Raw genomic sequence first — 13,300 nt, forward strand, 5'->3', positions numbered from 1 at the left:
TAGAGGGGGTCGGTGTGTCGTCAACACTGACTCCATCCTCCCCCGAAACCAACGGGGATGTTGTCAGCACAGCACCGCATCTGCAGAGAACAAAGGCCACTGCCAGGGTGAGAGGGAGAGAGGAGGGAGTTTTCTAATCTTAGCCACACTGTCACATATGAGAGAAGCATCACAGGCATCACTTTGAGCATATTGCTCAGATTAAAGCCTTGAAAAATAAACAAGTCTCAAACAAGCTCTGCTTTTTGTGCTTCTGAATGTTTTTTCTTCAACCACTGGACACTGGTTACAAAGCAATTGTTTCTGGTGTTCTCAAGAAAGGGTGTGTGTGTGTGTGTGTGTTTGGGGGGGTGTTTGAAACACACGTTCTCTTTTTCTTTTGGATCTGAAATCTGCAGCTCAGCCAGCTCTGCAAAAATTCCAAAGGAGGTGGCAAATAGCGGTCACAGGAGTCTCTCTAGCTGCTGATAAAGTGATTTTTTTACTCAAGCAAGGGGACGAAAGGTACCGTAACAGAGTGGTTTCAATAGCTAATAGGTTCCCAAAGGTTAGCAGCAGGGAATCTGCTGTGTCCACCGCTTATGGTTTTACTTGGCTGGGACTTACAAAATCTTTAGTGAGAGCTAACTGTTCACATGCAGTTTGAGCATGCTGATGACGAGCAGAGTCACTGAATTTAATTCAAACTAAAAGAAATGTACACTTCACAGTTAAACATTAGATATTTTGGAAAATGTGCTTATTTGTGCTCCACCATAAAGTTAGTCTATCTTAGTAGGGAAACTACACAGGGTCAGCTAGATTGGCTCCATCTGCAGTACTAAAGCTGACTAAATATCTTGTTTGCTTAATTTATACAAACCATACCAAAGTCTAAGAAAAACAATTCTGTGAGCCTGGAGGTCACAAGTCAAACTTTCACAGCTGTTACCTGGCAACCAGCTAAAATGTGAGGTAGCCACCACTCCAGATTATCAAAATGCAGTCTCAAGTCTTAATGAAGGAGATTTCAATGTTCTGTGAGGTGTATTTTGTGATGTGAACAAACAAAGCAGCACCTCCTCCAGTGTTCCCATTGTGTGTGCTACAAGCTACGCTAACCAGCATACTGACTATACCATTAAATTACAAGCATTTCAGGTAGCTATAATGGCTTTGCCCCATAATGGCCCACGTTTAGAAGACAAGTATGGTATGAAAGACACCAAAGAATCTGTTAAGGAACATTGGCCTGATTTGATCAAAGCTGAAACTGAACCAGGGGCCATATCCATAATAACTCTAACGATCCTCTCAGAGAACTCCTAACTTAGCTTATACCTCTGTAGCTATGAGTCTTAGCTTCAAAGTGATTCAGCTTGAATCTCAGAGCAACTGCTGGCGAGGAAAAGACAAAAACTCTTATCTTAGTGAAGAGACAGTGCAATGTATGACAATATCTTAAAGACTACCTCTGTATTTGTTTGATTAGTTGTCCAAAAACTAATCACACACAATAAAATATGATAAGCCTTGATTTTAAATCTCACACATACATATTTTATTTACATTTGACATAGCATGTTGGTAATTTGGCAGTTAATGTATTTGATAGAAAACCAGTGTTCTGAAAGTACTGTAATTATTAGTGTAATCAGGCTGCTTATAGAAGTTTGTGACAGAATCAAATCATCACTACTGCATACTTTCATGTCATGGGTTGCAAAATATCTGAACATAGCGATTACTTTAATTTCTGGCATCGTGGCATTCTAACACTGTGCCACAGATGGAGGCACGTCTCCACTAAAAAAGATTCACAAATGCTGGCAGCTTCTTTATTTTTAAGACTCAGCAAAAACTGACCTTTCTCAAAGAGCTTATATTCAACTCTGAATTTGGCTAAATGTGTTCATTTTCAGCCCAAACTGGACACCCTGTCCCATTTTTTTTTTCAAAATTAGTCCTAAAAGTAATTGTAACTGATGAAGAACAAACAAAAAAAAGGGGTGAACAACAACATGATATAGGCATATTATATCTGCCATCGGCCTTAATACTTAATCGAACTCTACAAATAAATGCATGATTTTCTGAACAGGAATGCAGGAACAGGAACTTTTTTTTTTTTCCAACAAATAACATCACCCCAGCAAATATGCAACTCATTGTAACATAAGAATTTTCTCATTGGAACTCCTTCAAAAGAGAAATCAAATTTCTTAAGGCCAGAATCTTTGACACACTCATGCAGAGAGGAAAGTGTCTTGGTTTTACATTCCATCGGCCAGGATGAAAGTGAGTGACTGTCCAGAACAAAGCTCCACTGAATCCGCCTCCAGACAGTTTTGACTTTACATGTCCCTGTAAATGTGGTGCTCACTCTGTAGCTCGTCTGCCCTGAAACTGAATTAAAAAGTTTGCATGAAGCTGCAACTTGGCCACACGAAAGGAAAGGAAAGAAAAACAAAAAAATTAAATTAGGTGGACACAATGAATTGTTTTTGAATGACTGCCACTACATTAAAACCTCATTTTGGAACTGGGAGTCCTCTTTCTGCTAAGAACAATCGTTAATATCCAGTCTAAAATCAATCATCACAGTCCATACCCATACAACCCTGCACTGCTCTTGGACATTGGTCATAAATCAACTGTTTTCACCACTCAAATAATGCCAAGGTAATAATCTTGCTGCTTTCTCAGTTACTTTGTAACAACATGTACAGTGGCACTGGAGCACCACTGGGAAGTAGGTGCGTGTCTGCTGAGTGTTAAAAAGAAGCTGAACTCGCCGCCTCCAACCACTCATCATTGAGTGACCGGGGGCCACCTCGAGGCTCAACTTGCCTCAGACTCTCTGATTATAACGAGAACATAACTAGAACCGTGTGCCTTCTGCAAAGAGAGACGATAGACACACAATCGCCTTTTACCACAAGCAAGTACATTGTTAAGGAAAAAAAAAGGTATTCACAGCTTAGGAGCTCATATACATTAACTGGCCTTGGGGAGAAATAAATAGGCTTGCAGTCACCAAGTGAGTGAACTGTAATGGCCTGATATGCGGTGTCATTAATTTCTCTAAGACACAGAACATCCCAGAAAGGACAAAAGACGTCTGTTCTTCCCAGCTGACCTGAATACTGTACATCTTCAAGTTACCAGCAGTGCTCGGCACCTTGGCAGACAAATAGAGACTTTTGTGCCTGCTTGTTTTACGGGGACAAGCAGTCTCTGAGGGGACAAGAGTAACAACTCCACATATGCTACTGAAGAAGCTTGTAAGGACTCAGAACCAGTGTAGAAACCATGCAGCCTCTCAAATAAGAGTGAACTTTATGAGAGAGAAGGAAGCCAAAGCTGTGTCAAAGTACTATGAGTGGCCAGGTTCATAGAAGATAGTGTAACAGTCTTTTTTTCTTTTCCTTTCTGTTGAGCAACACACTGTGAGAGGTTCAAGGCCAAAGGGGTAAGCACAATTAAAAGCTCAGTTTAAACAGTTCTTTCATGTGGCTTCACATAGTGTTTCAAGTACCTGCCAAATTACCACAGTCACAGCCCATGCAATCACTTACTGTCACATGTATGTACTTACAGACAGTGCTCGCAAGTTTGAGCAGTTGAAGTTAAAATTCACATTACTGGTAATATCTTTAAGAGAGCTGATGCCGAACTGATCAAAAGGTATAAAGTTAAAGTGCAAGGATTCATCTCAACATTTTGAGAACAATTTTAGAACTTTAAAGGAAAGGTGCACCTTACCTAAGTCCAGCTGATGCAAATGTCAAAGCTTTACAAATACTTTAACTCCTCAATCCTTGTTCCAACAATCAACAGCCATGCATTCCTCTTTGCAGCTGCCTGACATTTAGCATATGCAAAGACAAAAACTGGATACTCAAAACCGTGTCATAAGTTTGAAAAATCTAAATAAATTTGGTGCACTTTGGAAACAAGACCTGTGAACTGATGAAGTCAGAACTTTTTGGCCTCAATGATCACAGGTATGTTTGGAGAAAATAACCTCTCCAACTGTTAAGCATTAGGCTAAAGATAAAAAAAAAAGGTATTTGATCCAAAACACATCCAAATCACAACGGACTACTTCAAGAGCAAAATATACGAATCCAAAGATAGACCTCAGAAGAGCAGAGCATACAAGATAAGCAAAGAAAATCTCAGACCGAGAAGACTTTTAATGGAAGAATTTGCAAAAATCTGAAACTCTTACTTGGACACTAAAAGTGTTCATAAACTGTTTTACTTAAATGAGAGTATGGCACCAAAGCCTTTGTATGCTACTATACAATTACGTTTGCATTCTTCCTCAGACATGCAGCACATTCAGCCTTATATCAACAACAGTGGGCCGGAGAGAACTAGAGAAAGGGACGAAGGGGGCAGAGGGGAGCTGTACTCATCTTTTTTTGTTGCATAAATACAATTAGCACATTGGCTGACAGGGTGCTCTCTGACGCAGTGGATGAAATGCAGTCATTGCTTGTGACCGACAAAGAAAAAGCACAGCTACTTCATTAAGTGCAAAGGAAAGAAAGCAGGGACAAAGCAAACAAAGCAAGAGGAGAGGGCTGAGTGAGTGTTTGGGGGATTTCTTTTTCCCTTCCACCGCGTTCACAGTGCTGAATCAGTCAGCATCTCAAGGTAAGCCTCCCCATCACTTGGGCCTCATATTGCCCAGGGCTGCTCGGTTCCCACAGTGTGTCAGGGCCTGCATGTGGCCTTCCTCCTCACTCCGGCAGCCCTGCGTCTTTAGACCCCCAGGCCCCGGAGCAGAGGTTACACCAACACAGCGAGCCACAGCAGCATGTCAGCCCCACACCAACCGTTGCCTTGGTGCCGCTGCATTAGCAAAGAGCTCCCGACTCTGTTCGAGGGAAAGTGATTTGCCATGACGTATACGGCTCCCCTTTTCCTCGTCTTTTTTCCCCTCACTTGTAGCTGCTCCCTCACCATCTATCTGTGTGTATTTAATCTCTCCCTGTTCCCCCACTCTCATTTCTCCCTTCTTTGTGATTTCTCTCCACCACATCCTCAAATCTTCTCTTCCTCATCCCACCGCTCTTTCACTCTTTTTTCACGAGTAATGACTGATGCCAGAAACACAGTGCCATGTTTAGACTGACATTGATGAAAGACAACATCTGCGCTGAATAAATATTGAGCTGACAAAATTGCGTTTTGTTCAGTCATTGTTCATCTCTGTCTCTCAATTTTTCAGAATTATTTCCAGCTTGAAGAGCTGCCGTCAACATCAAAACACAATATTTATTTTCAGTTAGGCACAAAATATGCTCACAAGAAACTCCCGAGCCCAGCACAGATAATATGTCACTGCAGAGCTGCTGGCTTTACACTGATAAACAGGAACTGGAGGAGAAGCCAATCAAGTGGTCATCCACTGCTTTTCACTCGCTGACCAACAAACAGGTGCATGCCATTACTGAGCAACTCTCATACAGCAGCATTCCACACGACAAGGAAGTGTGTAATCGATGTTGTGGAAAATAAAGTGAGAAAAAAGTAGTTCTAATTGCAAAATGTAAATATTGAGTTTTCCCACAAGTGGGGGCAGACCACCCAGGATGCAAAATAGTCACCCACCCCCTTTCTCTTTTTGCCTTGTCGACCGCCCGAGAGATGTCTTTTTGTGAGTGCAAAACATCACTAACCACAATCAGCGCTCACACAGAAAGCATGATGCGTCTTTGCATGCAAATACTTCTGGCAGCTCTGGCTTGGCGTTTGTATTGTGGGAGAATTAAGTGATGAAAACCAGCGGGGAGGCAGCTGAGTGGATCAGAAATTGAGTGTATAACACTGTGTCTCTCTTGTTCCTGTAAGGTGGTCTGGTCTGTCTGGTCTGACTGAATTCTCATAAGATGAGAGAGCAAGAGGGCAGCCAGCTTGGCAGGACAGTACTGTAGCTGCAGTGTCTGACAGACAGAGACTCCTCCGTGTGCGTGTTACAGGCTGGTGTCAAATACTTGTCTGGAGTGTGACAAATGCCTCCTGGTAGTCTCACTACAATTACCTGCTGGATTAGCTATGAAACATAACTGTTCGCACTGCTGGTGCTGTCTGAAGATCAAAGGCAGCTGCTTTTCTCCAACAACAGCAAACTCACATGGAAACTTAATTTCAGCTCTATTATGTTTCCTCTCCTTTCTGTCTTGGCAAGTCTGCATAAATGTAAGCAACTGTGCACATTAACACAACAAAAATGCAATTAAATTATTGCAAAATAAGACGCTGAATCAACAGAGGACATCTGTTTGAATCAAATAGAATAGATGATGAATCAACGTCTCAAAACTACACATTTTCTCCATACATTTGAAAAAGGTTCTACTTTCAACGTATCTCAATACATATTATTTTAAACCGATGTTACGAGCTTTCCAAAGCCACTTATAAAATTCATCAATTTGGAATCCACCAACGCAACCAGTTCGCTCTTAGCCACAATGAGTAAAATAAACGGCATTTTCATGTGAAAACTTACCTTGTGTGGTTTTACTTCCTGAAGCTGACTGTTGGACAAAGACGACTAAGCAGAAACCTAAAAATCCAAGGCTTGCGCGTATCAAAGCGTGCAGATACATGTTTAACTTTCACTGTAGTTGAACAGCAGCACTTTCTAAGATGCACGATGCGCAAGAGCACATACAAGGGTGAGTGTGTGGTATGAATGTCTCGTGTTATTCCCTCTGAGCACCCGCTGACAGGATACGGTGCGGTTCTTTTTCTTCTGAACGCCTGCTTATTTGAGTTTCAAGTGATCGGGGTAGAGGACAGCCCGACAACGCGGAGCGCAAGGAGGCTTTTCTGTTATCATGTTTCGAGCCCAGACCCGATGTCAATTTAAGAAAGAGAGAGCGAGAGAGAGAGAGAGAGAGAGAGAGAGAGAGAGAGAGAGAGAGAGAGAGAGAGAGAGAGAGAGAGAGAGAGAGAGATGGGAGGGAGAGAGGGGAAAACGGAGAGATGGAGTGCTCGGCGGGGTCTGAAGGGGGAGGAGAGAGGAAGAAGCGTCCGCGCTGCGCTCCGGACTCCTCTGTTGCTCCTGCTCTTTTCCGACTGGTTCTCACGGATTCCTTTTTTTTTGTCCTGTAGGAATTTACACACAGGTGTTGTTTAGGCTCAAGGTGTATAGAGGTTACCATTGCACTCGTGCAGTCGAGTGATTGGTGTCACCTGCGCAAAAAACAAGTTGCCGTTACGGCAGCGTAGTAAAGGCAAAGGCTGAGAAGGGGGTACGGGAGGGCGGATGGATTTACAAACGACTCAGATGGGAAATATAATGGCTTGGAGATTGCATTCTGTTCTTACGCAGCAGAGTGTAGAGGTGATCCAGACTAACCGAGGAACGCGCGTTTTCAGTGGATCATAGTTGAAGCATTGATGTGATGATGCTGTCTTACTAATAAAACATGTCTACAACAAATCAAGTACAAAATGACACCATTTTCTTTGAAATCATTAACAAATTTACCTAATGTGAACTGAGACTTCTTGATCAATTAATGTATATTAGAAAATTGATCCTGTCTGCCCGCACTGAATAGTTCAAAGTTCACTTGAAGACTTATGAAACGTACAACAAAATGGGAAAAATGAAATCCACCAAGTTTTTAAAACAACACCTCAACTGATTTCTTTACAAATCATCATTAAAGGTCGAATGGGAGGCTTTAAGCAATTTTCTAACCCCATTATGGCTGCATGAGGGAACCAAAGTAACTTACATAAAAGAATATGCACATCAAGGAAGTTGCATTTGTGAAATAAAAAGCTTTGTTAATATGAAGTTAATATGCTGAAAGAATAAGTTACACCAGCTGGTCCAAATATATTTCAGGATGAATCACTTCCTCTGCTGTAATAACCAATAATCAGTGATTGTTTACAGGAAAGATTGGTGAAAGCTTTACGCGAATCATCTGGAATCAAAAAAGCAAAACAAAAAGAAGAGGAAAAAACAAAACCTGAATGCAAAATTACATTTTCTATCATAAGCTTCCAAATCATAACCAACACCATGTTTGTCAGTCTTTCCTTGTAAGAGACTGCAACATTTATCTAATCAATATTTGCTTTGAGTAATGACACTCTGACTGCTGCAAGAAATCAGCTGTACTGAGATGTATTTGTAAAGCTTTTATTTCTAAAGCCTTTTAAGCCAGTATGTTCTATAAGATTGAACTTTATCGGTACATTAAGTCAAATTGTGGGGGTTAAAGATGCTCCACATCCACCATTATTGCAAATCACTGATCACGAGTTACTCAGTGCACATCATTACCCCCCAAGACCAGAAGAGGTATGAGGTGTTAGATGCAGCAAAACATCTCACATTGCCAGTAGCACAACGCACTGAGACGTTGCACCGCATTTCACCACCAATGACATGTGAAACATTTGTTTTTCAGGAGGCATCTTATAGAGCAAAAACATCTGCGTCTCCACACCTGTTTTCTCCTTTAGCATTATCAACAAAATTAATCATCTTTTTTAATTCATTTACGTTCGCATTTCAACACACGGCCCGATTCTGCACTATAATTATCATGACTGCTCCCAAGTCGAATTTTTTTTCTCAATCAAATATAATTAGGGCCTCACAATGAGACTGATTGGAGATAACAACTCTGGCTTCTTCAGAGGATGCAGAGAATTAGAAACAGACAAAATCCAAAATGGCTAAAGGCAGAAAATGTGAAGGGAGGATTTTTTTTATTATTATTTCTATCTTGCAGTTTATCAGAATGTTGTCATCAGCTGTACTTTAAAGATTACTTGTGATTACTTGTGCAATTAACTAAGTTTCAAGGATTTTTTTTTTTTTGCCTCGATTTAAAACAAAAAGAGATTCACTAAATCAGAAAAAACATTCAGAGAAGCCCCTCTTTGCATCCACAGAAGAAGAAAAAACATGCAAATCCGCAGCACAAAGTCAAGCAGTTCAGTGTAATTAAAATAACATCCGTCAGGGATATGGAAATATCCCATGTCCCTGTATCCAAATCTCTGGGTAATTGTGAGCACTTGTATAACCAAATGAGCTCAGAGCCACTCTGGGAGTTTGAGAAAGTCAGCACACAGTTGCCACAGAGCCTGAGCACAAGTCGCCATGGAGGATCAGCACACTTTTCACGGCAACATGTCATTAAAAGACAGAGAGCTGAGCACGGGCATTGCACTGTGCACCAAACTGAGCTATTTTTACACCCACAGACACATAAGTGAAACCCAGGTAATGTTTCATTTATTACTCTCGTCATGAAAAGGATTTTAGTGTAAGCTGGGTAAAGAACAGTTGAAGAGTGAAGACAGAGTCGAGACAGCACAAAGAAACTTTAATATATATATATAAATCAGGTTCATGAAATCTGCTGCAGAATGACTGACCGAAACCTCGTATAACATGTTTTGCACAGAGTAAATATGAATTTTGATTAAATATCAGTTTGGGCATTTAAAAAAGCTGAAGCATGAAGCTATTTGGATCTGTCGTGAAAATGTACTATTGTCAGAAATATAGAACTTTTAACAGCTGCCGCAGCTATTCCGTCTACACCGACGCTCTCCTCTCAAAAATAAGACGCACATCAGAATTATGGCAAGCAGATGTTACAGACAGACATCGTTGCAACCGACTTTTCGATTTGACTCCAAATATCAAAGTCAGACAACAGCTGTTGCAGGATGATAAATGCAAGAATGATGCATGTTGGGAGGCAACTGTGAGAGCCACCACTGTACTACATTGCATGCTAATGGACTGTGGATTTGGAAGCCCTGCAGAGCGCCCAATGTTCTCTTCCAGATGGTCATAGGCAGGGGCACATCACCTTGGCTCCTCATTTACCTCCTTTCTGTTGGACACTTATGCTCTCCAATTGTCTAAAAGATTTATATGTGAAAATGCTGTGGCCCAAAGCGAAAAGTCACCCCTCTTTTTTTTTCTTCTTTCTTTTAACACTCTTCATATGCGAGGTTACCAACACCACCGCAGGCCCAGCAGGATGTCTTGGTACTCACCATGCCAGCACCACAGGGGAGCAGAGTGGCTTGCTGAGTTCCAAACTTTAGTACAGTCATCCCAGAGAAAGCTGTGGGCTTGCCCCAGGAATGCCTCCTGACCACAGCCTCAGTCACTGGCACTAGCAGGGAGCAAAGAGTGCAAAAGGAAATAAAGTTATTAAGTCAGAAGAAACAGAGATATCTCACACAGGTACTGTGACAAACTGCAGCAGTTATTCCTGCTTGTCAAAAACTATTTCTCCAGCTCCGCGGAGGGAAACAAACTCAGCAGCAGAGGTATTAAAATGCTGTTGCACTTGGAACATCACATTGCAAGATATGAGTTTCTAATGAGTGCGTGCTGTCACGGTCCGGGTTATGGGGGCTTTTTTTTCCTCCTAAGTGGCAGTTCTATTAGCTGAGCCGTACTGTTGCTGCAACAGGGAGACAGACAACACAGAAAGGCTTGTTAGCTGGATGAGTGAGGGTGCAGGTACTGCAGAGGAGACAGGCGTGTGTTTGAGGTGTGTGTTCGTTTGAATGCCTGTAATCAAGTAGACTCATCAAGATCAGAGGATTGATAGATTCTGCCCTAAATGTAATCCTTGCAGAGTTCGTATCATTCAAAGTATCAACCGTCATCATATAGCTAGATTGCATGACTGTGTTTACAGCCTTGGCAGGCAGGCACACACACCCAAGCAGAGCAGAGGTAATACCCATTTATTTTCTGCTAACTCTTTTGATGACAGCTCGAGCTGGGCTGGGCATGCTTAAACCTCAGCACAGCCGACAGAGGCTCTGTGCCACTTTGTCTCTGCTGATCCTCAATGATCAACTCATATGTGGAGGAAGGGTCAAGGCAGCTTCTCTCAGACAGACACTGTGTAAGTAGGTAAGTACAAAACAGGGCCAGCATAGTGGGGAAGTCCCATGAGCTCACTGTCTAGCCAGATATTGCAGAAGCTACGCCTACCTCCTCCAACTACTGACACCAGGGAATGTTTCCAAGGAGCTTTGTAGAGGTTCTGTGCAACAAAATAGTTAAACTAAACCTTCGTCAAATCAGACAAAGAACAAACTTGAGATCCCCTCCAAACCACTGAAGGCTGCCTAAGCACAGCACGCGCGATGATTAAGTACAAGAGTCTCTGTGACACTTTGATGAGTAAAACTTCCAGCAAATCGCCCACATTCACCTCTGACATTCTTTGCTAATGCTCTGACCTGAATCACTTCCTCTTCGAGGAACAAGACATCGCTATTTTGTTGGGAGAGATAAAAACTGCTGCTCAGGACAAAGTGAAGGGTCACATGGGTTCGGGCATGGGCTGACATCACAAGCAGAGCAGAAATACCAGAGCAGAAAAACGTATTCTTGAATATGCAAACAAAGCAAAGAAGGGAAAAAAATATATACTGCTGTAGGATACGTTTCAGGGGTCATTTTTGTTCAAATCGTTCCAGAAGTTGAAAGACTAAGCTTTAAAAAGACGTAGTGTACTTGGAAGGACCATTCCAGTCAAATCTCCTTTTGAATGAGTTAATGGGATTGTTGACTTGTTTTTAAGCTTCTTGTGTGAGTGATGGCACAATTATCACACTGCACTTTATCATGGATTAGTAAGTGTCAGCTGAGATCTGAAAATGAAGTCTAAATCCTCACTGATGTGCTTTGACAACAAATGATCTGCCGTTATGACCTCACATGATTCATAGATGATGAGCCTGACAGAGCTTTGTGATAGCTCATCAAAAACTAATCAAGAAGAAGGAAGAAAACAAAAAAAGAAAAGAAAAGAAAAACATATGTCAGGCACAAGAATAACTCACAGGCAGAAAAATAAAACACCCACACCGGTCTCTATCCTTGGATTCCAGACAGCTGTGATATGCAGCAGAAACAGACCACTCATCAGCGTTCTCCCTGTAAAGGGCTGAGCTGGTTTGCAGGGTAATTTTAACGCTTTAATGTCTTCACTCAGAAAAAAAGCAATGTTGAAATGTTGAAAAATGTTCAAGGCATTCTCTAAATTCTATGGGGAAGTCACAAGAGTCTAAACAAACAACGATAATGATGGCTTCAGGGTGAAATTAATTAAAGTCATAGTCACACAACTAAACCGTGTGAAAAGGTGGGTGTCAGTTCTAATTCATTATTACATGTTTTCCAATAAGATACACTGACCCAACTTATTGCATTTTGCTCTACAAAGAGTTAAATGGTTGATGGAAAAGGTGTGAAATTTCCACATTTGTCCCCATTATTAAATGCGTCCTGCACTAAAGTCAAGTTGCAGCATTCCTGGTTGTATTGGTACCCTGACACGAATCTCGACTGCCCTCTTGCGGAGAAGATGTCTTTAAAGTCTGACATAGTGAGCCCTCCTGGAGACAAGAGACATTTTTCACTGCGTACATTTTTTTTTTTACGTCGCGGCAAAAGTCTTACAAAAGTCCCGCTAAACCCTGACATTAGTGTACGTTTATGTGCTATGCCAGTTCTTAAAATCTTAAGGGTTTTTGTCATGATAGTCACTGTTTTTCCTTTCTTGTCAGCATGTTCTTTAGACATCTTACCTGCTGCTACGCCCCCCTGTGGCCTTGCAGTGGCAGTGCAGGCGGCTTTGGGTGGTTGCGTGGGATTTGTCGTGCTAATTAGCTGCATTGGCTGCACCTGTGAGAGCGTGCTTGGTGGAGTCACGAGCTCATGTTTTGACTTTTCAGCCTTTGGCTAAACCCTGTTTTGTTTTGTTTTTTCATCACAATTTTATGTTGTGGCCCAACATACTTCTATATATGTGTTTAATATATGTTTAATCTCCAACTATACTTTACATCTATGTTCAAACTTAGTGCACCTGTGTGTTAATTTGAATCTGGGATACAGCTGTGATTCGGCTCGGAATCTGAAATCCCTTCAAACGACACTCACCCAAACATTTGAGATGTACTTTACTTCTGCTATTTTTATTTTTAACATTTAGTTCCACAGCTAAGCTAACTGTCAGTTTGCTAGCTATTAGCTAAAAAGCTAGTGTTGTGTTTGCAATCGACCTTTCTATTTATCGAGTTTGAAACATTGCCACAACGGGTAATCTTGCTATTTCACTTCATGTGAAGCGACGATCAGTTCTGCTCTAAACAGCTGAGTTCTTAGAATGTTAATGCTCTCTGTAGTTTGGAGTCTTGCTTCATGTGCCTGAAAACTGTGCAGTTCAATGAATTCTCAAAGCAACACCGGGAAACGTTTGCGAAGCTTAAAACTACCCGCTTC

General features: G+C 41.6%; 1 protein-coding gene across 2 annotated transcripts in view; it reads right to left on the reverse strand.

Moving 5' to 3' along the window:
• The window catches only part of scube3 (signal peptide, CUB domain, EGF-like 3), a 78,010-nt gene extending 71,010 nt beyond the window's left edge, over nucleotides 1-7,000 (reverse strand). For both annotated transcript variants that reach the window (XM_072367614.1, XM_072367613.1), the window contains exon 1: nucleotides 6,506-7,000. In XM_072367614.1, coding sequence (XP_072223715.1) covers nucleotides 6,506-6,605 — 100 coding nt within the window. In that variant the 5' untranslated portion in view covers nucleotides 6,606-7,000. The remainder of the gene's footprint in view (nucleotides 1-6,505) is intronic.
• Nucleotides 7,001-13,300: the final 6,300 nt, after the last annotated feature.

This window comes from Leuresthes tenuis, unplaced genomic scaffold (genome assembly GCF_036924035.1).
Source record: "Leuresthes tenuis unplaced genomic scaffold, fLeuTen1.0.hap1 SCAF_16, whole genome shotgun sequence".
NCBI lineage: Eukaryota > Metazoa > Chordata > Actinopteri > Atheriniformes > Atherinopsidae > Leuresthes > Leuresthes tenuis.